The sequence below is a fragment of the Diadema antillarum genome, unplaced genomic scaffold (assembly GCF_040938485.1).
Source record: "Diadema antillarum isolate AM-2024a unplaced genomic scaffold, OU_Dant_1.0 scf00000126, whole genome shotgun sequence".
In the NCBI taxonomy this organism is placed as follows: Eukaryota; Metazoa; Echinodermata; class Echinoidea; order Diadematoida; family Diadematidae; genus Diadema; species Diadema antillarum.
The window spans coordinates 63,228-90,693 of record NW_027271015.1 but is presented as its reverse complement, the minus strand read 5'-3'; the positions used below and the strand labels follow the sequence as shown (position 1 = coordinate 90,693).

Genomic DNA, 27,466 nt, shown 5'->3' with positions numbered 1-27,466 from the left:
TCATCCTAGTGTTGATTCTTCTGGTAAATACTGTGGATGCGCAAAGGCGTTTGCTTTCCTCCTGCACGGGACAGTTTTTCTCGCGGGAGGTTTTGGCTTGTCGTCGACGGGAAACTCATCCCGCGATGCGTAGAGGTCGTTGTCGACCATGATGGTCGTGTCTTCGTAGGGATCACGCCGCCGCTGTCCGCGCCCTTGTAACGTCCGAGAGACGGCGATTCTCGTGTGCGCCAGCGATTGCGAGCCGTAGAGCGGAGCGAACACTTCTTTACAAGAGCGCGAGTCGAATTTTCGCCGCGCGATGTTCTCGTAGTCGGCCTCTCCGTGCAGGTCGATGGAGGCGTAGTAATCATTGGAGTTGCTCGACATTTTGCGCACGGGGAGCGTCATTGATCCTGGTCTGGTTAGGCGCCTTGCCGGTGCGACTGGAACAGGTCTTGGGGCTGGTCTTGGAACAGGCTTTGGCACTGGTCTAGGGACATGGCCCTCCTCGTTACGGGGAGGACTTTTCATCTGGAAGTTGTATCTGACCGAGTTTCCCGCAGGTAGAGTATACCGTTTCCTGTAGTGAAGAAAGAGTAAAGAAAAGAAATGTGAAAGATGTGAACGCAAATGTGGGAATATGTGATTATTCATATCTTTATTACATTATTTTCATTGCAGTATTTAGATTTATATAGGGTTTCGGATAGAAATCACGTTTCATCATTTGTTATTCATTTATATAGGCCTATATAGACTAGTTAATCATTGTATTTATTTACGTATTGTTTTGCATTCCTTTACTCTGTTATCACTTGATATTGATATGCGACGGCGTAGCTAACTTGGGTTACTTTTTGTTTTCTTCTCATGAGAAAACGAAAACATCAAACTAGAGTTTGATTTTATTGCATTGACACGATGGGCTCGGCTCTAACTACAAATAAGTATCTGAATTCAACGCATTTACAAATGTGACCCTGCACCTCAAAACAAACAAAAAGTCGCCAGACATGAATGTTTAGTTAAGACCATATTCCGAAAGAGCAAACTTTAAGCTTTAAAATGATGTATAACTCAAATCAAATGGACTCTCCTAACCTATCTAAATATTGGAAAGAAAGCACAAACTCAGGAAAAGTGTGAAATGAGAAAAGAGGCTCTGAAGTACAGTGTCTATTCAAGCGCTTAATCTTTACCAAACCGTGCTGGCTGTGCGATGAATGGGACAAAAAACAGGAAGTAAACCACCAGAGTAACAACAATGAAGGGATTATCAGACTAAACTGAAATTAAGCATGCCTTATTAAAACATTCTGTCCATAATTAATGCCAACTTTCAAAGCAGTATCACTATCCTTTCAAAAGTTATTGGAGTTGAAAGTGAAGAGTGTGGACAAGGTTTTTCAGAAATGAAAAAGGGATTCTAAAGACACACATAATCACACTATTCTACCAAAAATGTTCGAGATAAACTGCTAAAAAAACACACTTTCCTACCCGTTTTATGATACCAAATTTTAGCATAATGTAAAAGAAGACCCGCTCTTTCAGAAAGTATGAAAAAGTCAAATTCGGCTAGGTTGACCCATTTCACTTATTATCAGTCCTCACGCAAAATCAGTGTGTGCGACTTTATGTTCGTTTTGAGGTGCACGGTCACAAATGCCTGTGAACATCGGGGGACAAAATCAGAAAACATCTGGCGTGACGAAATGTTTCAGCGTCATTTTGTATAAGTTCAAGGAGAGCCATTCTGATATGGTGAACATGACAGCCATATAGTTTCTTCGCTGGTCATTAAAAATAATACTATGAAATAGTTTATCCACGGAGCTCTGTTGTATCCCCACGGTTTAATGTTTTACAACACAAGAATTCTACCAAAATTACTATTCTGGTACAAGCAATTTTGAGATATAAATGTAGTATTATGTACGTGTATACTAACTATGTGTGTGTGTGTATGTATGTATGTCAGGGTGTGTGTGTGTGTATAACGTGTATGCACAATATATATGAGAAGTAAGTTCTGTGTCTATTCTTCCTGAAACAGCAGGGATAAAAATGTATATAACAGTTAATTCCAGGTGATTCATTCTGTATCCGAGGTAACTGCAGAATTGATTGGATTCTAATATCTAAATAGCAAATGACAGGGAAAGAAAGACTGCTAAGAGTGAAGAACGTAAGATTAATTCCCGATACTGCACTATGATTATTTCCCCATCATTTCCTCTGCCCAATTAACCCTTTGCGTGTTACATTGTTTGCCTGTGGTGTGCAGAATGTGTGCGCATTTGACTTATTGGCACGGAAATGGTTAACTTACCGTCTCTTCCGCACGAGTGTGATTGCGATAATGGCCCCAATAAAGACGATCGTGGCTGGCACTGCAGCTATGACACCCACCATGTTTCCTGCGGCGTGTGACGAGGAAACGAAAACAATGACGAAATAATAGAAAAAGGATAAATCATGGACGAGAAGGATCATAAATATGATGTAATAATTATGATATAACCAGTGATTACTGTCAACATGACGGGATTTGCTTTTTTTTTCCCAGTAGAGTTTCTAAGATGCTATCCTTTAATACAAGGACTTAATGTTTCTATGGTAACAAAGGCTGATACCCCTTTTCAAGACAGCGAATTTGATAATGTTAAGAAATTATTACTTAATACATACGTAACAGCGTCGACAGGATGGCGTAGGTTCACATGACTAATGTCTCTATCAAATCGTGTTTATTTTTTATGAGAGTCACTTACACCGTGTGTTGCGAAAATAATATCAATGAATTATAGGGGTTTGTGGTTTTTTCACTGAAGATAATATTTTCCTTAGATAAGATTAGTTATTTTGTAAGATTATTTTTTTTTGTTTTATAAGACACAAGATAAGATGTCAGTTCTCTATGTTTGCAATACTACATTGTGCATCCTAGCCGAATAGCATGTTTCATTTTACTTTGTTATTACTGATTTTTTTTCTTTAGAAATAATGATAAAATATATTAAAATTGAAATTGACGATATACGAAACTTCAAAGGTTAACTTATTCTTTATAGTATCCACTACGCAGAGACATCACGTCTTTTCGGAATTTATGACATTGGAAACAACTGGCTTATTCCGAATCTACTGCCACTATTTTCATTGATTCCCTGGCAAAACCTCTCACCGGACAATCTGCTGAGATTTACTGCATCTCCCGTTGAGGGCGTAGTTTTAAACGATGAGTTAGCCGCAGACGACACGTTGGACAAGACAGTCGAAATCGTGGTTTCTTCGCTTTGTGGCCTGACTCCAACTTCTGTACAAATGACAAAGATAGTTCTACATTATTATTAACCAGACAAGTCTGTTTTAAAGACTTAAGTTAAAGAGGAAGACGCTTTAAATTGGGGGTTGCCTCTAAGCATGTTTGCATTCATCAAACAATGACGAATCTTTAATAGGTGATTATCTTGTAGAAGAACTTAGAAAGAATAAGAATAAATCAAATGGTTCACTGATAGTATGATCGATGTTTAAATTATAGGTTCTCTCGGTCAAATTCACAATTTTACCGCTCAAGTTCATATTCTGAGCATTAAATTTCACGCAATATCACACTCGCAACACTGAAACAGCAATTAGAATAAAAATCCGGTCTTTGAAATTCAATATCGAAGCAATCTATAGTTTATTTGCGTAATTCAAATCTAAGATAGGAGCATGCAATTCAGCACTAAAATCAAATTCATTTCAAGCCGACGACGGACTCTCGTTCATATTCGTGAAAAGGCAACCATAATTATTCCTAATATGTGCATGCAACTGAAATGACTGAAAAGAAGTTCTGCACTCAGTTAGCGTGGGGTCGAGTATGTGTGTATTTTCACGTAGTTTTGAATAGGTTGGGCGTCGTGATGACGATTTTGCAGAATAGGTGAAGCTGCTCATTCTCAAATTGAAAAAAAAAATCCAGCCAACGCTGGCGCTTTGCACAGGCACATCAAGCACTGTACATGTATATACGAGCATTAGTGTGGGGGAGGTTGATTGACACCTTTGAGAAAAACGATTTCGACAACATAACAAAAACTGATGACATGAATAATATTATTATGTACAACTTGTTTGTTGCTTATTGATGTCTTATTGATTTTCATTGGTGGGACTATGTAAGATCATTTGTGTCATTTTGTTTTTGAACTGATGCTTAGTCTTGTTAGTTGTGTGGTTAGTGTTGGGGCGTAATATCCTTTTTATAGTGCATGTGGTGTCATATTTGAGGAATATCATGGAATTGCCAATGCGTTGTTTGGATGCACTGCTAATTGCACCTTATTTATTTTTTTTTATCTCTAAATGAAAAACCAAGAATAAATTAATACCAAATAATACAGAAAGTTAAAACCTATCATGCATAATAATCCAATTTTGTGTGTGCATACATGTGTGCTTGCTTTTCTTTAGTAGTCTTTTTGACAGGGGGACATTTAAACGAAAATTATGCACAAGGAACTTTTCAAATAGAACATTCATTTTCACACACCACCTTGACATGACGGCACGGCATGTGACCACACAAACTCCCCGGGTTTCTGCCCGGTCACACATTGTAGAGTACCGTTGCCATGGAGACCATAGCCCTTCTTGCACGTGAACGTGACCTCCGCACCGTACCGGAACCAGTTTCCCGATCTGTCACCGTGCGCAAGACTTCCGGGGTCAGGGCAGAAGCCGTAGTTTGCTAATAAGAAAGAGAGCAGATTACTGTCATACCAAGGAGGTATACTGGGCCTATAGCCTACCGACCGGGTCCTATCGTCTACAAATCACAATGGCTCTTTTAATCTAAGCACGTGGAATTTATACCCAATGTAGACAAAAAAGAGGATGATATCAATGCCAAGTTTGATTCAGTTACACTCGAGAGGAAATGCGTACAATCGTACAACGGAGAAAGATCATTAAAAAATCGCCTTTCATTCACTTGAAAGAAAATATTAACACATGTCTTTATTGTACCCGCAGGTCTATATGGTTTCGCCCCAGCTCTTTCTACGTGCAAAAATGTCCCCTTGAACCAATTCTATTGAAACGCAGTGAATGCCTACAAGTAGCAACGGATTTTCACCCAACAAACAATTCAAACATTTTCTTTATGAGAACAGTTCATTCTATACTTTATAGTTAAGTGGGACTGGGAGAAAATGAAAGAGAGAGAGAGAGAGAGAGAGAGAGAGAGAGAGAGGGGGGGGTTGGGATGGAAGGTAAAAGATAGGGAGGGAGAGAATGAAAAAGGAGGGTCATAAGACCTTTCTTGCAGCTGCTTCCGTTTTCGAGGGTTTTTGCTATACTCGAGTTTCGCTTGTTCCAGAAGTCGACACCCATAATGAAACATCATACCCTCAAAACATATTAGTGCACCGTGTAGTCATGTCTTCCAATGTATTCAAAGAAAGTTTTATGTAAATAGCAACAGTATAAACGACTACAGAGGAACACATGTAATGCTGCAGCTGCTGTATGAATAATCAGTAGTTGATCAACTCCATTAATCTCACGTTCAACCTGATCAGACTAACTCCGCTAAGTTTTCATTCCTATCCAATAGCTGCCCCCCTCCCCCTTCCTTTAGTTTTTAGGTCCGAGCAAAAGAAAAAAAAAAGTCGCGTGATAGTCAGTTTCTTCTACCTGCATACACACGTACACAGACACACACTCACATACACTCACACATACACACCTCCTCTCTCCCCTCCTCTCTCTCTCTCTCATACACATACACACTCACACACAAAACACACACGTGAACACATGCATCTTCCCATATTCTTGTTTCTTCCACTCACTTTTGTATAGTGACATAAATTGACCAGTGCCCTGTCCGCAGTCTGGCCCACCGCATGTTTGGTGTTTGTCGCCCCCACACGGGCACCGGCACACATCCTGCGTTTTCGACAGACGCATCACGACGCTGCGGTGGCCGCATCCGCACTGCACGCCGTCGAACGTCCAGGCGTAGTCAAATTCTCCTTCCCGACAATGACGTATGCAGGCGTCGACTGTAAGGCTGTTGGAGTAGAGGGCGTGCTCGATAAGAACGCTCTTATTGTTCGGCTTCTGGAAGCAGCCGATGTAGTCGGGTTCTGAGGCACAACAGAAAAAAAAAAAGAATAAAAAAAGAGGGGAGGAGATGTAGGCACAATACAATTAAAATCATATGGATGAAACTTGATCAAATCAGACACATGTACTCTGATCAGATACATTGAATCTAAGGACAACAACAATCTAACAAACACATAAATGTTAAGTAAACAAAGAGTGAACAACAATTTCCAATGAAATTACTTGAGCTACATCGATGCAAATTTGTATCCGCGTATTCTGAACTCACTTTGGCAGACGACACTGGCACCAAACCCAAGCGAGCAGTCTGGTAGGTCCGTGTACTTACAGTCCACCAGCCGGTTTTCGCCTGCCACCACACGGGGATAGAAACAGAAAATAAGGTATATCAGGGCGCATTGGGAAGAACAAAACAAGTAAAAACAAAAACAAAACAAAACAAAATCCATGCTAATTCACTTTTGTTTTCCTAGACGCTGATATCAGTGTAATGATTCCATCATGCTTTCTGTGTGAACGGCAGTGTCATTCTATACTATCGAGGGAGATACATATTTGGTATAAATCTATTATTTTGTGTACGCTATTGGTGTTCCAAGAAAATCAGTGAAGTATACACTTATCTCAATAAGAAACAAGCCAATACAATCCTCACGAATGTTCATGCCTGTTTACTCAATGAAACTATACTAATAATAATTCCTAGTAAGCATACCGTGCTTTGTGAAGATTTCGGATACTCGTACAAACTCAAAGTGCAAAAAAAAGAACAATGAAAATAACTGTCCTCTGAAAGAATGTGACAATACATGACAATCAATTAAATCTAAACTGCAATTTGCATTACCAAAAGGGGGGGGGGGGTGAATTCTCAAACGGTATGAAACGGTATGGTACGGTATTATCATTGTTTTGTTGTTTTTTTTTATGTAGCTGTACCGATATTTGTTTTGTTTTGTTTTGTTTTGTTTTTTTGCTTGTTTGTTTGTGTATGTGTGGGAGGTTTTATTCTAGTTAATGAATCTGAATACATGTTTGTTAAAGACATCACGGATAGTTTTGACGAAAATGACAAATTTCACAGATGACATGACTGAAAGAGATTGTCAAATAATGGCGACTTACTCCCGTCACATTCCACACTAACGGCGTAATATGCCTCCGAGTCCACTCGGAAAGCCGAGTTTGTGCTCAGTCCGAAGGCAGCATCCGGGAACCCAAGATTTCTGCAGACGACGCGCGCGTCGAGTGCGTCCCAACCGTCAACGCAGAAGTTTATCCACTCCTTGAATTCGGCGCTGTACTCCTCAACGATGCCTTCGTTAGGCCCGGATCCATTGCACAGACGTAGATCTGTTGAAATCAAAGCGGGGAGGGTGATTGAACAATCAAAGACACAATATCATCATAATGTGTTCATAAGCCAATTTTTTACTTTATTTCGGTCATGGTGTGAAAGGTCGTTCAAGAACAAATGAATTTTGTACTTTGCTAGTATCATACCTCGTGACACCAACAACAACAACAACAACAACTACAAAACAAAATGATGCAAAAGACACGCCATATCTTTCAGTATGATTATATTACACGTTGGAAACGTCTCACGATATGATTTTAATCTAAACCAAGCAAAAATCTGCTTCTTGCCGGCCATAACAGGAAAAAATAAATGTCAAGGTGCAATCCTTTTTCCTAGCTACACCTCCTTAATACTGCGAAAATGAATTGGTCCCTTCAGCCTGAAGGTTTTAATAATGAACACAAAGTTAGGTGCTAATAAATTACATGGTTCGGGAGATTTTAACATGTGAATGAATTGATGTGAGCGCAACGTACAAACACACACACAGACACACACACACACACACACACATACACACCTCCACACACCCAAATCCCAGGATATCCTTGCTCTTCAGTGTAACTCTAGGACTTCCGGTGAACACATTGCAGGTTCGTCTCTGACAAGACCTCGCTTATACTCTTTAAAAATCGAGGCCCCCCAAGGCAGGGTCACATTCGGTATCAGAACGGTAATGTCTGAAACTTCAGAGCAAGTTATAAATATGCGACTGATATCGACAAAAAGAAGAAGAAGAAGAAGATACTGTGCAATAGTAAAACTTCGAATAGCCTGGATATCTGGTTGATATTGATGATCCCCATTACAGTCGGGTCAGTCACTGTCAGTGTTGCAGGAGAATATTTGACCTTGCACCTCAAAACAAACAAAAAGTCGCCAGACATGAATTTGTAGTTAAAACCCTATTCTGAAAGAGCAGACTTTAAGCTTTATAATGATGTATAACTCGAATCAAATGGACTCTCCTAACCTATCTAAAATAAATATTGGAAAGAAAGCACAAAATCAGGAAAAGTGTGAACTGAGAAAAGAGGCTCTGAAGTACAATGTCTATTCAAGCGCTTAATTTTTACCAAACCGTGCTGGCTGTGCAATGAATTGGACAAAAAAACAGGAAGTAAACCACCAGAGTAACAGCAACGAAGAGATTATTAGATTAAACTGAAATTAAGCATGTCTCATTAACATATTCTGTCCATAATTAATGCCAACTTTCAAAGCAATAGCACTATCCTTTCAAAAGTTCTTAGAGTTGAAAGTGAAGAGTGTCGACAAGGTTTTTCAGAAATGAAAAAGGGACTCTAAAGACACACCTAATCACACTATTCTACCAAAAATGTTCTACTGCTCAAAAAACACACACTTTCCTGCCCGTTTTATGATACCAAATTCTAGCATGATGTAAAAGAAGACTCGCTCTTTCAGAAAATATGAAAAAGTCAAGTTCGGCTAGGTTGACCCATTTCACTTATTTTCAGTCATCACGCAAAATCAGTGTGTGCGACTTTATGTTCGTTTTGAGGTGCACGGCCACATAATTGTATCGGGTACGTTAAATGTGCCTATACGACTCGGACTGGCGGACAGAATGTCGTCGATATTGTTTCGAAAGTTCCTGATAATGTCTGCAAGCCGGCAATGTACCTAATGTGTTTCAGTACGGGTAAGAAGAAGTGAGATTTCAATCAAATAATTATGAACGGTACATTCAGGTCAATAAATTAATAGGCCTTCCCGATATTGCCCTTTAGCCATCCAATGTGCCAAAGATTTATCAAACTTGCTCACTTCAGCACGACGGCATAAGATATTAACCTTGATGTGTCATATCCGTGGACTCACAGATTTTTTTTTTCGATTAGTTCACACACAGAAACACACACATATACACACGCACGCACACACATATATATATATATATTATATATATTATATAATATATATATATATAACACACACACAGCACGCACACACACAAACAAACATACACAAATCCACCGTAGCTATTCAGGTCACTTCCGTTTATTTTAGCCCCCCCCCCCCCCCCCTTCCAGATCCCTCATGACACCTCTTAGTATACACAATCACCACTTATTAGGCCAAGATTACCTGACCGGCAACAGTATCAATACCATGGGAGGCGGTCACCTCTCAGATTTCATAGCATTTCAAAAGACAAATGGCGACACGTGTGCATTACTCTGGCTATATGACCCCCACTGTTTAATCAAATTCTCATTTAAAATGCCCAGAATGTAACAGATTTTGCAGACAGATGTTCTGAGCAGTGCTAGAAACCTGCTTATATTTTCCTGATATAATCTTTACGTGGGGTATGGGTAACCCTGCGCCAGATATTTGATCAAATTGCCCTTTGGTTTTTGGCAGTGTGTTGGCATAAATTGAGCCTTTCCCAACTTCAATTTTATTTTAGTTATCTTCCCGAAAATTTGTCTCCTTGTCTCTTCTAAATACGAAAGACTGACTTGCGGCATGAAAATCGATCTAAAGTTGCAAAAAGAAAGAGATTGAAATGGCCTCTTTAATACTGTGCGAACAAGATATTAAGTACACTATGACCCTCCGTAATCGTGCTTTTTACTTGTCGCATACTTATGAGTGCAACTGCATTTGTTTTTGTGTTTCATTACCTGTTGCATTGTATGCTTCAGTATGCGTCTGGACGTGTAAAGTACAAATCAATGTGAAATGATTCTTTTTTTTTATATTCAAATTAAATCTTATTTCCAATAACGCATCGTTATCTATACAGATTCAAAGAGAAGAAAATTGGACTAAACTTAATTGCATTCACACCTTATTAGCCCATGTGGCTATGGACCTTACAAACGTTGCGAGTGATTACCTATTAATGAATTCGAAGATCTTATCCAGGCAGCACACAGTAGAATACAGTATGTAGCCTGTTATAAGTAAAATGTTCTCCCTGGTAGGTCTCACATTAAAGACATGATGAGATGAAAAGGATAACACGTAATGCTTTTAAAGCATGGGGATCAAATCATAAGGGGGAGGGGGGTTCATCGCGCTGAGTATATTCTTTGTGACCTTGATTTGAATTATCAAGGGTTGTCGAATATAGATAAGCAGAGGACATTGAAACTGAAATTTAATTGAAGATAACATTTCATGGGGGAAACGCCATGTCTCAGCCTGTTTGAAAACGTTGTCAAACTATTTTTTGATCGTAAATGATTTTTTTTCTCTCAATCTGTGGAGAAAGGGTTATGATTCATCCCCTCTTATCCAATCTTTCCAAAGTGTTGCACTGCAGAATTCACGTGCGAGTCATCCGCCTATAAATAGTGTACGTCAAGTAATGTGTCAGGAGGTACCGACAAAAAAAAAGTGCAAGTTGAGGGACTTCAAGTACAGATCCGTCAACGTGTGCACACATCCTCATGCCTCATCGAAAGGGTTACTCTAGCGTGAATAGCTGCGGCGATTGTCTTTGCGGTGCAAAATACCTGTAATACTTTGTTGATGACTAGCAATCGTTATTTGACTGAGTTTCAGTAAAGAGATATGATCTTGGTACAAAATGCTACAAGCTGACTTTATAAGTTTAGATGATTATTTCTCTATAACCTTGATAACTACGTTTATTCACAACATCAATTTTATGTCATTTCATGGTTGCATGATATCTTCTGAAAGAACATAAAAAAAATGCAAAAATGAAATCAGGCGAGCTGTTTCCGATGATTAATTTCAGTCATGAAAGTTGATCTTGCAGCACATCCAGCCGGTAGCTCGTAGATGTGTCATGTGTGTATACCTCCGAATCAGTGTGCTACCTTGCGGGATATTTGCTGTCTGAATGTTATTGTATGAGACTACAAATACGGAAACTAGCTGTGACGTTTGTGACGTCAGTGCTTCATCCCATCTCTAATCAGTTTAACCTCAAACTAATTCATTTGTGTCATGTGAGCATAGAATGGTCATTGTCATTATTATTCAGTGCACGTTTTGTAATCATTGCTGTAAATAATTCTGCGAACAAAATGCGGTTTTAGAGAATCAGAGAGCAAATAGCCACGAAAAAAAAATGACGCTCAAATCTAAATAGGATCTGATATGTGGGATTTCTTCAATCACTATAATGATTAGCATATTTTGTTTTAAATTGATATGTTTTCAATCCGACCTGTACTTACTAATTGCTCGTGATGTTAACTATGTCTCAAGAATTTACAAGAATAGATTTCCTGCAGATGGAAAGAACACAGCGTCCCACAGTTTGAAACACAATGTGGAATACAACGTTACTATGTGGACACTGTGGAAAAGTGCACAATTGTGAAATCATCTTCAGACTGTTAAATTTTTCACATATCGGACTATGTGGAAACGACTATTCAGATCAACATTGCTGTTAGGAAAAAAATTAAAATAATAGAAATAATGATAGCATTTCATATACAAAATGTACTTGTATATCATGCTATTGCAAAGTCCAGTATTCTATTAGCTTGGTATATTTATTCTGTACGTTTGTGTCTTGAACAGAGACTGGAATTTCTTCGGAGATATTTGTGATTGACCTTTACACGTTTGAAAGACCTCCGAGTGATGATTGAGAAACAAGACAGGTCAGTGACCCATTCTTTATTCTCATTGCATCTTGTAAACGGCAGCCGAAGAAACCATTGGGATCTATTGTTTGCAGTACTTTGCACGAACACAGCAGAAGATGATAAGAAAAAGGGGGAAAAGACGAAATGGTACCTACTCCATCATCAACTTTGAAATGTATGTCTGACCTGTGTTGCCTTTAATAGTACAACGTATTATTCTCGAACGGGCTGGTTTACCTTCAACGGATTTGCCAATAGCTGCCTATGCTCGGATAGGGTCAAGGGGTGTTGGTGTGTCTCTCCGGGTGGTCGAACGCACAGAGGGATGCGTAAGAGAATACTTGTAAGCCACGGTTAAGCTTGGAATTACGAGCTTCACACATCCGTGCGTCATCAATTATGATTCAAGTTGAAAATGGATCGCATAGAAAAAGAAAATATATGTGTAAGGCTCATTGAGAAAAATTCAGGGCGTGCTTACAGCCTAGGAGACGGCATGCCAAAATTCTTCCAAAGTAAAATCTTTTAACTCCCCTTCGACCAAAAGTTTGATATCAAACTACATCACCCATTTTTTTTTTTTTTTTTTTTTGGTTGATAGACTTGATTCCTCACAACTGACGATCAATCGATACTTCTACGGATGAAGCTGTGAAAAAAAAAAACACGAACAACAACACACACTAATAATTGCCAATTTAAGGCATTATTTACCATTTTGCAGATGAAACAAGAACCGAGCTTTAGTGCTTCAAAATTAGTTCTAAAATGTGAGTTAGGGATAGAAAGAACCAGTGCAAAGAAGTTAATCAGTATAATCAATGTGAAGTATTGTGAAATAAACACAATGTGAAGACTAGTTAAAATGAAATTGTCTCTAGACTAAACCGTCTACAGTTATGATTTGATAAAAATATTGAAATCTCTTTATATTGTAGGCTTTATTGCAAAACGTTTAATGGTAGAACGTTTTGTGATACAATTAACTTAAATGTATGCATCACATGTGATAACCTTATATATATATATATATATATGTATATATATATATTTATTTATCTATTTTTTTATCACTGCTCCTGACGGTAAACAGTACCTGTAACATGAATTACTTGACAATTTATAGGAAGGTATGGATGACTTTGCAAGCTTGGTATACCCCGTATACCGGCATGCGATGAAGCGTCAAAATTGATGCCCCGGTGCTAGCAGTACAAGGATATCCTTATCAGTAACGTGTAAAGGTGTGAAGTTCATTGACAGGTGCGAAAAAAAAAACGGTGTCGGGTGCCAGGCTGGGAAGTTTAACTGTAACCAGGGAGGTGTGTTATCCCTGCTGTAACCCTCCTAGGGTACACAACAACGCAAACAAATTATTGTTGGACCGGGTGGAGGGGGGGGGGGGGGGGGAGGGGGGAGAGAGATACACGGCATCGTACAGGCTATTTTTGAGAATGTTTCGGAACCGCGCAATAATTGAATTTGCTCGTCGAACCTGTTCGTTAATTTAAAGCAATTAGTACAGATAATACCTTGGAATGGCAAGATCATTTAGTTTTATCTTTTTAAAGAACGGACGCAGTAATTGAACAGGAATTGATCAATAAGCAAATGGTGCTGGGAGTGATGATGACGACCGTTTGTATGATTTTCATTCTCCGTGTGCCACTGAATAAAATGTCACATCTATCAAATCATAAAAATCAAATTGAAATATCAAGTTTTCGATAATGACATAGTTCCAGCTGTAATAAGTTTTTTAAGCACTAATTTGTACATTCACCTTTCTCTTGATTATGGTCACACGGCAGTAATTATGGCATCTAAGAAGTACTATTGCTAACATTGTGATAGAAACTATTGTTAGACTTCACGTCCAGTAAGACAAATATCACCGCGTATCTCCAAACCCACAAAAAGATTGAACGAGTAGGCCTACTTCGTAACTGCTCTGCAAAATGATACAATCTGTTGAAATTAGATCATTCTAATCCATTAAAAAAGTGATTGATTGAAGCAAGAGAGAGTATTAAAGGAGGTGAATTTCCATAGAAAAGGAAGAAACCAGCCGGAGATCTAATGATTAGGGCCTCTCAGGCGTGCTGTGCAGAAGTCAACATGATTAGTTTTAGAAGAAAATATGTTCAAAAGAAGAAAAAAAAAATCACTTTCATAATGAAACCCCTGTCCGAAGAAATATGTTCCATAAAAAGAAAAGAAAAAAAAAACGTCCAGTATCTCAATGTATAGGGTTTTCACTCTCCAGTAGTAAGACAATCTTAAAAGAATTGATTTGGTCAACACAAATGACACATTTTGGTCCATTACATGGAATTCTTAGCTGCAACTCGTCACGAGTTTTGAGCTGGACGGTCACAATGTGATAATAATGATATACTTTACATTGTCTTCGAAGGAAACTTATAACGTTTTGTATCTAGAACAAAAGAGGGTCAGGAGAAATTAAAATGATGTTGAGGAAAAGCTAAACGACTAAAAAGAACAGCGACGGCGTACACAATTCATTGCTAGTGGAATAACTTCTTGGTAGCAATCACCTACATGCCAAGAACACAATCGGGATGGGGGGGGGGGGGTGAATTGAAGAGGTAATGCTCGAAAAAAATTACAAAAAGAATGTGGTGACCGTTATAATGCCTAAAAAAAAAAAAAAAAAAACCCAGCCTATCTGTTTGCTTGTTTTTTTTTTTCTATTTATCATAACAACAGCATGGTAATAAACGTGCAGGGAATTAAAGTGAAAAAAAAAGCTTGCACCATCGCTTAAACCTGATATCAATTTTACATCTATCTAGTATACAGGCACATAGAAAAGACTGGTGTCATTTGATATGGTAATATTAATATTAAATGTTTTAGTTAAATCAATATGGATTTGTAAGCACTATCGTGGATGATGTTCTGTCAGCTATACAAATCAATACTGTCCTTCTTTGCTTGTTTTCTTAATTCATTAGTAATGATGAGTAAAATATCAAACTGCATGGTGATTCGGAAGTTTGCAGGTCGTTCATGTGATTGTACGAGGAAATAGAATTTACATCATTCCATAAACAGTTATATGCTCGATTCTGTTGATACGTTACTACAGTGCAGTTGTATGTATCCGACCCAGGTAAATCACACACACACACACACACACACACACACACACACACACACAAACACACACACCCACACCCACGCACACACACACAAATGACCGATTTGGTGTGATACAGCGGTTGGGCGTTCCGTAACGCTAAATATACAAAAAATAAAACAGCACAAGATAAGTAAAAATACAGATGATTATTTTCAGAATTGCATTTTGGTGACAGACTTTGGCAAACTGAAAAGCGTGTTGGCACGTAATGTTCTTCCAGAGGCACAACAAAATATGAATACACACAAACCCATGAGCCAGGTGTGGTTGCTTTTTTTTTTTTTTTTTAGGAGGTTCATATTCGACCTGTCGTCATATCAGCATCAGAAAAACCAAAAAAAAAAAAAAAAAAGGACAGAGAGAGAGAGAGAGATCAGTGAGAGGGAGAAGGAGAGAATAATTCGACTGGATTATAATCTGACAACGGCCTATAAACAGGTGACCAGTAAAAAAAAAAAACAAATATAGCAAGCGCCCCGCCAAAAGTTGGCATGAGGAGATGGTTTAGGCTGGAAAAGAAAAGAAAAATAACAAATAGGAGGGGGTTGCTTGAATAAAACCTGGCACGTTTTGCCCCTTGCTCTCAATAATGCATATTATTGGGTCATAATCGACCCTCCCTATCAGGTATTAAGGATGAAGATCTTATGGGCTGATCATAGTGATGAATAAGGTCTACGTCTCGACTTACATTTGACTTAGCTGTAAAAGCCATGGAGGAGATGGTAAAAGATTAAATCTTCTTCATCATTTTTTTTTTCGTTGATGCTTCAACGAAACCTATAGTCATCGAGAGGTTGGCTTTTGTTTCGTTGTGGTGAATGGAACAGACATGTAAGTGATGTGTCAGTCGTTATTCACCGACCATATTTCGTACATTGTTAGCTTCGATGATTGATTAAAATCTTTGATGATGTGTCTTATTGTTTTTGTTGTTGAATACTTTTTCGTCTCATACCGTATTGCCTACATTGTTCTTTTGTTGCAAAACAGATAATACGTTATTATAATCATTTTGTCTTTAAATAGCATGAACATTTGAATTGGATTGATTTGACTTCTTTCTTTTCTTTTTCTTTTTCTTTTTTTGCAAGAGAACTGATGTCTAATTCATGTTGTGGTACTAAATCGGCGTAAATAAGCATATAATTCTACCTATTAGAATCAGGACGGCAGTTGGGTGGTCGAATCTCGGTGGTCCAGTGGATAAGACGCCAGTCCGGTGATCAGGAGGTCATGGATTCGAATTCTGCCCGAGTATGTGTGCCCATGATTTTGCCGTGTTTGTAAGAGTCGTCTTCTCACCTTCTCGACTTAAATAAGGTGCCTTGGCGAGTTTGTACAAACCTCCTTCTCACCTTCTTGTATAATGAGCAAGGTACCTAGGCGAGTTTGTACAAGTCACCTTCACGCCTTTTCGACCCACACGTGGCTCCTTTGCGAGTTTAATTCGTCACAACTTTAAGCTTTCGTAACTAATCGTTCCCTGAAACAAAATGACGCGATGGTCGTTTCAAACGTAGATGCAACGTTTTATAGATATTGAATTCAAAACTACCCATTTTTTTTTTTCCCCTCTGTCCACCTCCTCTCTCACCCCTTTCCCTCTCTTCTCATTTTCCAATTCTACATATTACATTTCCTCTACCGAATCCTGCGCTAAACAAATTTCAGCCTCTTTCATTTTCATTTTGTTGTGTTGCAGTCTATATCATGCAGACAGTGAGTTACACAAGCCGGGGGTACCTGGGAGAGAGTAACGCGCACAATGACACTTTGCAGAGCGTGGTTGACGTTTGCAATCAAGACACAGCTGTAACCTATATCAAGATGACACAATTCGAGCTGATTGTTCGACGAGACAATGCAACTTGCCTTTTATGTCACATGTATTTTGTCTACAACCCATCTGATGTAATTCTTTGGAGTTGAGAGGTAATGAGAATCAGCTGTCATATGTCATACGATTAACGTCAAACACTACTGAGTCATGATGTCACCGGCTAACTTGCTCTTTTGTTAATAATGTATGTTCGTGTATTCCAATTCTTCTCTGATACTGTTTATGACATGTGTGTAATTATCTTGAAAAACAGGGCCCCGCGGAACATCAGACTCCTAAGCGGTAAGCATTGTCACTGTCGAAAATAGGCTCCCCTCCGTATATTCCTCTTGAACTCTTCATGTAAAGACAATAATCTATGCAGTATTGTGTTGGTTTGCAAGTACGGGAACAAAAGAAACAAACGAGCAACCAAAATAATATAGAAATAATAAAAAAAAAACAATAGTTGATTTTAACACGAAGCCTAGTTGATATTGACTTAGGGCATATTTTGATTTCAATAGATTCCTGCCTTTTTAACGTTAGTGCCAAGTTAAATCCCTCCTATAGTATTTAAGTTCCTGGTCAATAGATTTTATTTTCTTATTTTTATTTTCATTTATTTTTTCGTATTAATGATATACGTCCTTCATGAGAAAGGAGTGAAAGTGCGTAACTGGCAATTGGTTAAGCGCTGGGCCCCTTCGAGAAGAAGTGATAAAACTATATTTAAATAAGAGGCTACCCTAACTTGGACCATTATCACATCATTACTTGTGGGTATCTGTCTAATCAACAGGCATAACTTCATTTAAACTTTTAAAGGGAGACTTTCCCGAAACAGTGTTTATCAGCTTGTCGATGATCTTGACGTTTTCACAGAAGTTTCTGGGAAATAAAGTGAGACAAGTCATGCATCAAAACTTGGGAGGCTGCAAGTCAAAAAAAAAGAAGAAGAAAGAATTGAATACATGATAATATTAGAAAATCAATTTTATGCGAGTTTATCAGGTTTCCATGGTGACGAGTATATACGACGAGTATATACGACAGACATATACGACCAGGAAAACCACTCCCCACCCCCCCCCCCCCCCCTTGGACGAAATTATTTTGACTCATAACAGTTAACGCAATATGATGCACAAGCTAATTTACAGAAAGAAAAGGAAAGACGGAAGAATGATAAGAATCAAAGGAAAAAGAAGGAAAGAGAAAAGATTCTGAAGCAACCATGGCAAACATATCTATCAAAGATTTTTATTTCTTTTTTGTAATGTCAATTTGCGAAATCGATATGCACTGAAAATCGAACCCCGTTTATTGAATAATAATCTTAAGAGATCTTTACTATACTATCGAGGGTCAAACCTCTTGAATGATTTACCTCGTTGTATAATATGCAACTTTTATCGTCTGTTCCTGTGCCTAGGGAGCAGAGTAGAATTTCTTGAAATTAATGGTAACTTTCTTTGTCATTCTTGGTGTAAGTGCAATGCAGTTTTATTACATAATGATATTATGTAACATCTCTATCTTCGTTTTTTGGTATATACGTATTTATACCTTAGTTTTGATTGTGATTTGTGTATGTGAATATAATTATGTTTTTGTATCTTTTCATAGTGCAGGGCCAATTGATAGACAGCTATCCTGTTGAAATTAAATGCTAATAATAATTATGATAATAATAAGAATAACACGATAATTTTGTGCCATACAACCAATGGCTTCGTCGACTGAAGGAGTGAAATTGGAGTGTTGTTATTGTTTCCACTGAAAGACCCTGGGATCCTGGCATGTAGTTTCTGCAACAGAGACGGAAGCGCTAATCAAACCGAGGTACTAAAGGTTGCATAACAGATTAAAAAATGAATAAATAAAATAAATAAATAAATAAATAAATAGATAAATAAAAAAAAAAACAAATGACTAAATAAGTAAGTAAATACATAAATGAATGAATAAATGAATACATAAATAAATGAATAAATAAATAAATGAAAATGAAAGCAAAAATAAAAATCGCATAAAGCGAACAGACAAACAACAACAGACAAACATTAAGACGGTAGTACGGATAAAAAACAAAAAAAAAACAAAAAAAAACAAAAAAAAACACACACAAAAAAACAATGGCGAGATGTAATGACGAAAGAAGGAGAAATTGGCTTATGCAGTGTAAATGCATTGCGAATCGAAGAGATCTTGCCAGCATTTTGAACATTTTTTTTTCAAATTTTTATGTAATTATAAGTAATAACCTGAAGTCATTTAACCTATACATTTCTATCCCTCCCCTCCACCCTTTCTGATTACAAGACCATTTCAGTGAGAGTGTCACACGTTTACTGGCCAGTGCGAGTGTTGGAAATGTCAATTATTTCAAGCATGCCATGGTTTCTATGGAAACAGACGCTATATTGGATCCGCTTCGGTAAACTTATAGTGCATGAAATTAACGTTTTAACCATTCCGCTTAGCCCGTAATACTGAGCATAAGCATGATTGCAAAGAATATTTCAAACATTTTCACGTGCAAAGTCACACAGAAGAAGAAGAAGAAGAAGAAGAAGAAGAAGAAGAAGAAGAGAGAAAAGAAAAAGAAGAAATGAATTATAAAGAACACTGTTGTTCAGTCGTTATAACCACCGTATTGGCAGCATAACAGCAGTATAGTGAACGGACGTGATAGAGCAAATCATAGTGCAGAAAGTTAGGGTTTGGATGATTAAGCTCTAGTAAGCGCTATTACGGGCTGTACGGTGATAATCCCACCATGGCCACGGATTGGCCTTCTAGGGCAATTATTCTAGCTGTTCTTATGATTCTATGGTTATTTTCACAGACGGCTTCCCTGGATGGCTGTGTGGGTTGACGCACAGCCACGTGACATGTTTCCTTGTCATCTTATGCCCTTTTTTCATTATTCTTGTTCGGTTTGTGGGGATTTCCAGCCTTGAGGTGTATGTAGCAGGGGCTCCTTCTGGAGTTTATCGTGCGTCTACACACCGAATAAGACCCCTGTGTATATATTCCTATAAGTATAACCGATACATTGAAAAATCACACCCGATACCCTACCTCTGAGAGTGATTGCTTGTCAATCGTAATGGGCGAAAAAAAATAACACATGGAAAATTAAAAGAATAAAAATAATCGTTCAAAAGTCATTTTTATAATAGCGTAGTCAGCCTGTGAAATAGAATGCAAGAGCTTGAGATACAACAACAACCCATCATTTGTGACCGTGCACCTCAAAACGAACATAAAGTCGCACATACTGATTTTGCGTAAGGACTGAAAATAAGTGAAATGGGTCAACCTAGCCGAACTTGACTATTTCATATTTTCGGAAAGAGCAGGTCTTCTTTTACATTATGCTAAAATTTGGTATCATAAAACGGGTGGGAAAGTGTGTTTTTTAGCAGTTTATCTCGAACATTTTTGGTAGATTTGTGTGCTTAGGTGTGTCTTTAGAATCCCTTTTTCATTTCTGAGAAACCTTGTCCACACTCTTCACTTTCAACTCTAATAACTTTTGAAAGGATAGTGCTACTGCTTTGAAAGTTGACATTGATTATGGACAGAATGTGTTAATGAGGCATGCCTAATTTCAGTTTAATCTGATAATCCCTTCATTGTTGTTACTCTGGTGGCTTACTTCCTGTTTTTTGTCCCAGTCATTGCACAGCCAGCACGGTTTGGTAAAGATTTAGCGCTTGAATAGAAACTGTACTTCAGAGCCTCTTTTCTCAGTTCTCACTTTTCCTGAATTTGTGCCTTCTTTCCAATATTTAGATAGGTTAGGAGAGTCCATTTGATTTCAGTTATACATCATTCTAAAGCTTACAATCTGCTCTTTCAGAATATGGTCTTAACTAAAAATTCATGTCTGGCGACTTTTTGTTTGTTTTGAGGTGCAGTGTCACATTTTAGAAGGCACACACGCACAAAAGGAAGATGTTCAGTGATATCCAATCTTTTTCACTGTAACACGTATTGTTTTTGTTTTTTCTGCTGTTTATGTTTTTACTCTGAGTCTTTAATGTTTTGTTTTCTGCTATGATTTTATAACAATGACAAAAAACAACAATAACAACAACAGTAATGACACTAACGATAATTACATGACAATAAGTATGCATGGACTTGCAGTCACTTCCAACTTTATTTAGCTAGCATTAAGTTTAACCTCTGTAATATTCCAAAGTACATATGATTGTTATCAATATCATTTATCAATATCATCATTTCTATATCGTTATCATCATTATTTACTTATCATCTTTCATGATGTTACAAAAGATGTTTTGCAAATCGCAAAACAAAATGACAGTAAAATATATATATATATTTCTGATCCACTAACAGCTTACAGTCTGAATAAAAGCGCCGAGCCACTTTGAAAATGATTTGATTTCAGGAAAATTGTTTTCTAGTATACGAAGCAGTCTTGCATCGATATGAATCTATAGCATTTCAGACTGGCGGAAAAGAGATCGTAAAATTTAAAGGCGTTGCTGACAGTTCTGGTAGCTAAATTTCCTTTAGAATTTGCAAACGTTTCCCTTCACGTGCAAAAATTGAAAATTATAGTCTCTCAAAATAGTTAAGCATTTTTTTTTTTCGAAAGCATGCGATTTCCTGAAAAAGGGGGAATGTTTTGAGGCAACACTAGTCTTGACGCAACAAGAAAGTCATAGGCCTGTGAGGTTTTCCTTTTGGAAATCCATAGATATTTCCGTGAAAAGGGATGCCAAGAGTATCCTAAAAATATGATATCTTGGCCCTGCTAAGCTTTTTTAAATCGTGACTCGTTTAAAAGTTGACATCGCCAAGTATGCCAACGATAACCAGACAGATAACCGTATAGATACCTTTATCTGATGTTAGAAACTCCGTAAATTAAGGACTCTCCCTCTGTCAAATTACAACTGTAGTCTAACATGCTAAACTCCACATGTGACTTGTTGTGACTAGAGTCCAGTAAAGTCGTCGAGAATCAAGTTCTGGTTTGACTTTATTTTTTAGCATTCTCTAGTTCCTGATTTTGTTTGTTTTGTTTGTTTGTTTGTTTGTTTGTTTCTTTTCTTTTCTTTTCTTTTTAGATTACACCCCAAAATAAATAATGAACCTATGATGAACACACATTCCATCTCTCGCATAAAACTGAACCTTTGTAGGTGAACAATAAGACAATTATTATCATTTCTTTTTTTTTTACATAAGGGGTAATTTGAAGATGTGAAATATACCACATCAATGCTTTCATGTCCGATTTTAACTTATATCAAATTCAAAAGCATACACACTCAAATGTCTTTCTTATTCCATGCCTGATTCTGATAACAAATTAAACATGCTCTTTACTTTTACTTTTACTTTGTTTAGCATAGACATCTCTTACATGAGGGACTACCCACAGGCTAACTCCCAAAGAGTAAACATCAACATACAGTCAGTACCTTGCAGGTCTGTATCAAGAACAATGCAATATTATTGTTCGTAAAAGCTAAGGGTTCAGTGAAAAAAAATGAATCTTTCACAATCAGCTACTTAGTAAATTTGAACACAGAATGACACCCAACTTCTACGTACGGGACTGCCACTGTTTCAGTAAACGGATAACATATATTATAGGACATTATTTTCCGTTGAGGACGGCTAATTTTGCTTTAACACGCATTTCCCATAGACCCCTGCACTAATATACTCGGGAATCGTCCTCCACGTGTTAATGTCAATTAACGAGGGGAAAAAGAAGAAGAAAGAGATAGGGAGACAGAAGAAGCAGAAGATTTAAGAAGGAACAGAACCGTATAGACGGACAGAAGGAAACGGAGGAAAAATAAAAAGATATAAGAAGGAAATATGTAAAAACTGAGATAGGGAGCAAATATAGAGAGAGTTTGTATAAGGAAAGAAATAGAGAAAGAGAAAATATATGTGTATATACAGAGAGCGAAATATATAAAGGAAGAGAAGAACGTAAGACAGAAAGTGGGGCACGGGAGAGAGACAGAGATGAAGAAATATGAGTGTGCATGTATATTTTGAGAGAGAGAGAGAGAGAGAGAGAGAGAGGGAGAGATAGAGAGGGAGAGGGATAGATTGAGTGAGAGATTGGAAGAAAGACAGATGAAGAGAGGAGGAGGGGGGCTTGTTAGCCACAGTTTCCGCTGTAATGATTGCCTCTTCCTCCCGCCGCACACTGGTGAGAACTTACACTGGATGATGTGTCGTCGGAAGTGAATGGCATAATATCCTCCCGATCAACGCATTACGACTTGCCACAAAGGGTGGTACTGAGGTAAGCCCATGCAAATCTGCTCGTATGCTCACAGATGATATGAATAAATGTGTTTACTTCTCAGAAAACTGGGAAGAAACTTTGTTTTATATATCCGAGTTTTGGTATGAAAGAAACAAACATTATGCGTATCAGGGCAATTAACCCCAGGAGGGCAATAACTCCCCTCCCCCCCCCCCGGTTAAATACTGGTTAGTATTAAGGTAAGAATAAAGTTTATAGGATTAGGATTAGGTTTAGGGTAAGAATTGGGGTTAGGGTTGGGACTAGTTTCAGGAATAGGATTAGGGTTAGGGTCATGGAAAGGGTCTGGGGTAATTGCCCAGGGGGTAATTGCCCTAGACCCATTCAAACGCCAGTAGAGTAGGATACATAATGAGCTGATGTGCTTCTTAGGGTCAATCAGTTTCGTCCATCAGAATGATCCGATGGATTGATAATATTTTACTTTCGCTATGATCTCCGACTGATCTATACTCATATCAATACGACTGACTTCATGACTGTTTCCACTGTAGAGATGATAAGGGCTTGAAATATATGCATTCGAAAAATACTCAGAATACCAGGACTTGCACCAAGGTGAAAAAGGAAGCATCAGTTGGCTTTCCAAGAAAGAGTTGTGACATGTTATCTTTAAAGGTGGCTATAGCGTCGTAACTGTACACCCAGAGCGTTTGGTAGCCTTTTGAAGAATTGTGATACAATTGTGAACATTACACGTCTCCCTACGTAGTTGTTTATTTTGTGTTAGCGTGTTAGTGGAATTGAGTCTCTGCATACAGATTTCTTGAATGGGACACAGTAGACGATGAAATCTGAGTAAACCGTATCCATTACTAGACAGTGTGAACAAAGACGCTATATAAGCCATTGTTTACATCAATTGAATAATACAAACGTTATTGCGTCATCAAGCAAATGAAAAATGAAAATAATAGAAACGCTCCCGGGCAAGGAAATAAACGAATACTATGTCGTGTTTGTTTGTTTGTTTGTTTGTCTGACTTTTTACCTATCAGAGACTCCCATAAGTCATCGCGAAAATGTTGACGAAATTTAAAAGAAATAATCTAAGAAAAGGACACACTTCAGTATGTGGTTTTGTACAAGTTGGTTTTCTTTCAAGCCTCAATATACGTACCTCCATTTTTCTGTCCAAACGATGAACGGAAAGATGCAAGTATAATCCAAACAGTACAGCAATACTTCAGTTTACTCCAAGCATGACGAATGAACTCGGAATCCATGATGTTTTTAAACTCCAGTGGTCAAATACAAACAGACTGCTCAAAGATGAATGCAGGACGTTTGCTTGCCATGAAACTTGGATAACCAGCTCATCGTATAGTCTGCTTTAGTTTTCCTTGTATTGTTCGTCAATGTGTTTTACAAAAGCAGGTGGCTACAAGCAGAGTGTTATGTGCAGTATGTTTCCTAACTGAATTGTTGATTAGTAAGACGAGAACCCTTCGATAGATGTCAATCAGTGGTTTCCGCGAGTCTGGAATCCGATGTGGAGCGAAAGGGGCCATCCGTGAGGCATACTCGCCTTCGGATTCTCAGCATGAACTTTTTGTGTCCCGCCAGCTGCCTCCCCAAACGACATGAACGAGGATTGCGGTGCGCACGCCTTCCAACATCTGGCTTGCGCTATAATCACCGCGCGTAAAATTCTGTGCTTGCGCAATGGCTGGACGCGTAATTAATTGATAATTATGAGTAATATTTTTTTTTCTTTTTTTAATGTAATTTATGGAGTTTCCCAACAAGTTATACAGTGTTGTATTTGCAACAGCCATCCATGACAATGTAAAGTAACACATAGGCTATAATCACATTTACATGACACAAAATCAATTGAAATCAATCTCGAGTACATTACTTTCATGACGGATGAATAAAATTGCGTGCAGTAGGAAGCTACAAAGAAGGGTAGAATGGGGTGTCTTTTAACGTATTGCCTTGAGAAATACAAGGGCGTTCCTCATATTTCCCTTCCAGAGAATAGTCGGAAACCTGTTACATCATTGCAAATTACACGTATATTCAAATCAAGCAAATTTAGTATACGATGTGCATTTTGAAGGAGACTTTACTTCAAACATTATATTGCTTCAGTGAAAACATTGTAACAATACACACACACGCACACATAAACACACACGCAAACACACAAGAAATACTTCTGCTCCGGGGCAAAACGGTCTTCCATACACAAAGATACAAGAAGCGCCCACGTCTTCTTCGCGTGATATAGGGTCTTATGGTAGTTGTAAAGCGAACAAAGGAGATCCCTAACCAATGGAGAGTAGCAGAAGGTGTGTACATTCAAAAATCGGCGACTTCCAATGAAAAGACAATCAATGATTTCCAACCGATTTCTTTGCTTAATGTGGAAGCTAAGCTGTTTTTCGCAATTCAAGCCATGATATTAGAACAGTATCTTCGAGTGAACGACTACCTAGATGTCTCCGTGCAGAAAGGAGGAATACGTGGCCATTGTGGCGTATGGAAGCACGTATCTACCCTGTAGGAAACCATCAAAGATGCCAAAACCTGTCAGAAAAACCTCGCCGTAATAAGGTTGGACCTTGCGAACGCGTACGGTTCCGTACCCCACGCGGCGATAAGTTTAGCTCTACGCTGGTACCACGTTCCCGACACTTTCCTCTCACCTCCTTAATCTTATTCAATCTGACTACGCCGGATTTTACTTTTCGGTGAAGGATTGGACCTCGGGCTTGCAGAAGTTTTCAATCGGCATTTTCATGGGTTGCACCTTGTCTCCAATTCTTTTTGTTTCGAATTCAATCTTTTGAATGATTTTGTCAGCCAAATCTCGACGAAGCAATATCTCTTCAAGAAGAGAGGTATTCGTGTTCCTGTCTTAAAGGAATACATGGATGATATAACCATCTGCACTTCTTCGGTGAATTCGGCGCAGGAGGTTTTGGACAAAGTTAATGAGTTTATGACATGGAGCCGTATGAAGATCAAGGCAGCGAAATCGCGATCGCTTGTATAAGACCACGGGAAAGTTCGACAAGAAGAACCCTTTGTTGTGGACGGGCAGAGGATCCCCAAGGGATTCATAATACGCCGGTCAAATTCTTAGGACCCAAGATCAGTGGAGATTTGAATGACAGGCAGGCTCGCTTGTCCATTGAGAACTCCCTTAGAAATTGGATGAAACTGCTGGACAAAAGTGTGCTGTCTGGAATCATGAAAAGTTGGTGCTATAATCATTTTGTTCTACCTCGGATTCAGTGGCAACTGATGATATATGACATTGCGCTTTCGCGCTTTCTCACGTTCAACGAATGGAGACATTGAGTGTCGAAGTTGCTTCGTACGTGGTTTGGGGTCAGCTGTAATATATCTTCTGTCGCGCTCTATTGTCAACAGTCGACACTTTGCTTAGGCCTACCTTTGGACAGTCTTACGGGAATTCTGAAGAGAACGGTAGTAAATAGTTTACCCCAGCTTCGCGACAGCGCTGCTGAGACGGTACAGCGCTGATGAGACGGTACAGAAGATGAAGCCTACGATTCGATGTGGGAGAAAGTGGAGTCCTGAGGAAGCTGTGGAGAGAGCGGAAAGCAGATTGCATTTTGAGGGCATTGCAAGGGGACAAGTTGGGCGCCAAGGGGTAGGAGTTTCAAAATCCCACCCATCGCTGGAGAAAATGAGTAAAAAGGAGCGGCGGTGTGAAGTTGACAACATTGTGGCTATCGAGCATGATGACGAATATTTTGTGCGTGCAGTTCAAAAGGGGGGTGCACGGGAGGTGGACTTTGTGGGAGAACGTCAAACATCGCGATCTAAAATGGAAGACTTTGTTTGATATGAGTCCCAAACTTCTACAGTTCGTCATTGGCACGACATATTGCGACGTATTTTCTGGGTGCGTTCGTGATGAGAGTTGTGGATGCATGTCATGGATGGCGAGAGTTCAAATTATGTTTTCACGCACACGCATATATCCCATACAATTTGTCGTAGAGTAGAGTTCAATTAATTACAAGAGAAGTATCGAGTTCACTTTATTCGTATTTTATTAAAAGAAGACATCACGTACTGA

At 38.5% G+C, this 27,466-nt stretch overlaps 1 protein-coding gene across 1 annotated transcript; it reads right to left on the bottom strand.

Moving 5' to 3' along the window:
• On the bottom strand, nt 1-24,632 carry LOC139720304 (uncharacterized). Its single transcript, XM_071631667.1, has 10 exons — nt 24,527-24,632; nt 7,237-7,464; nt 6,380-6,460; nt 5,832-6,128; nt 4,527-4,726; nt 4,424-4,443; nt 3,170-3,279; nt 2,315-2,402; nt 498-562; nt 1-443 (listed from the first exon to the last, which is right to left on the bottom strand). The coding sequence occupies exons 1-10, from the start codon at nt 24,630-24,632 to the stop codon at nt 1-3; spliced, it is 1,638 nt and encodes a 545-aa protein (XP_071487768.1).
• Between the last annotated feature and the right edge of the window lie 2,834 nt (nt 24,633-27,466).

Bases quoted from the DNA above. Each gene is read 5' to 3' on its own strand.
- LOC139720304 (XM_071631667.1), bottom strand. From the start codon at position 24,632: ATGGATTCCGAGTTCATTCGTCATGCTTGGAGTAAACTGAAGTATTGC. The intron at 3,280-4,423 runs GCACACACAAAA...CAGGCCACAAAG, and splicing joins AAAAGCAAGCACACATGTAT to CGAAGAAACCACGATTTCGA. The intron at 2,403-3,169 runs GTGAGAGGTTTT...CACACGCCGCAG, and splicing joins AAATCTCAGCAGATTGTCCG to GAAACATGGTGGGTGTCATA.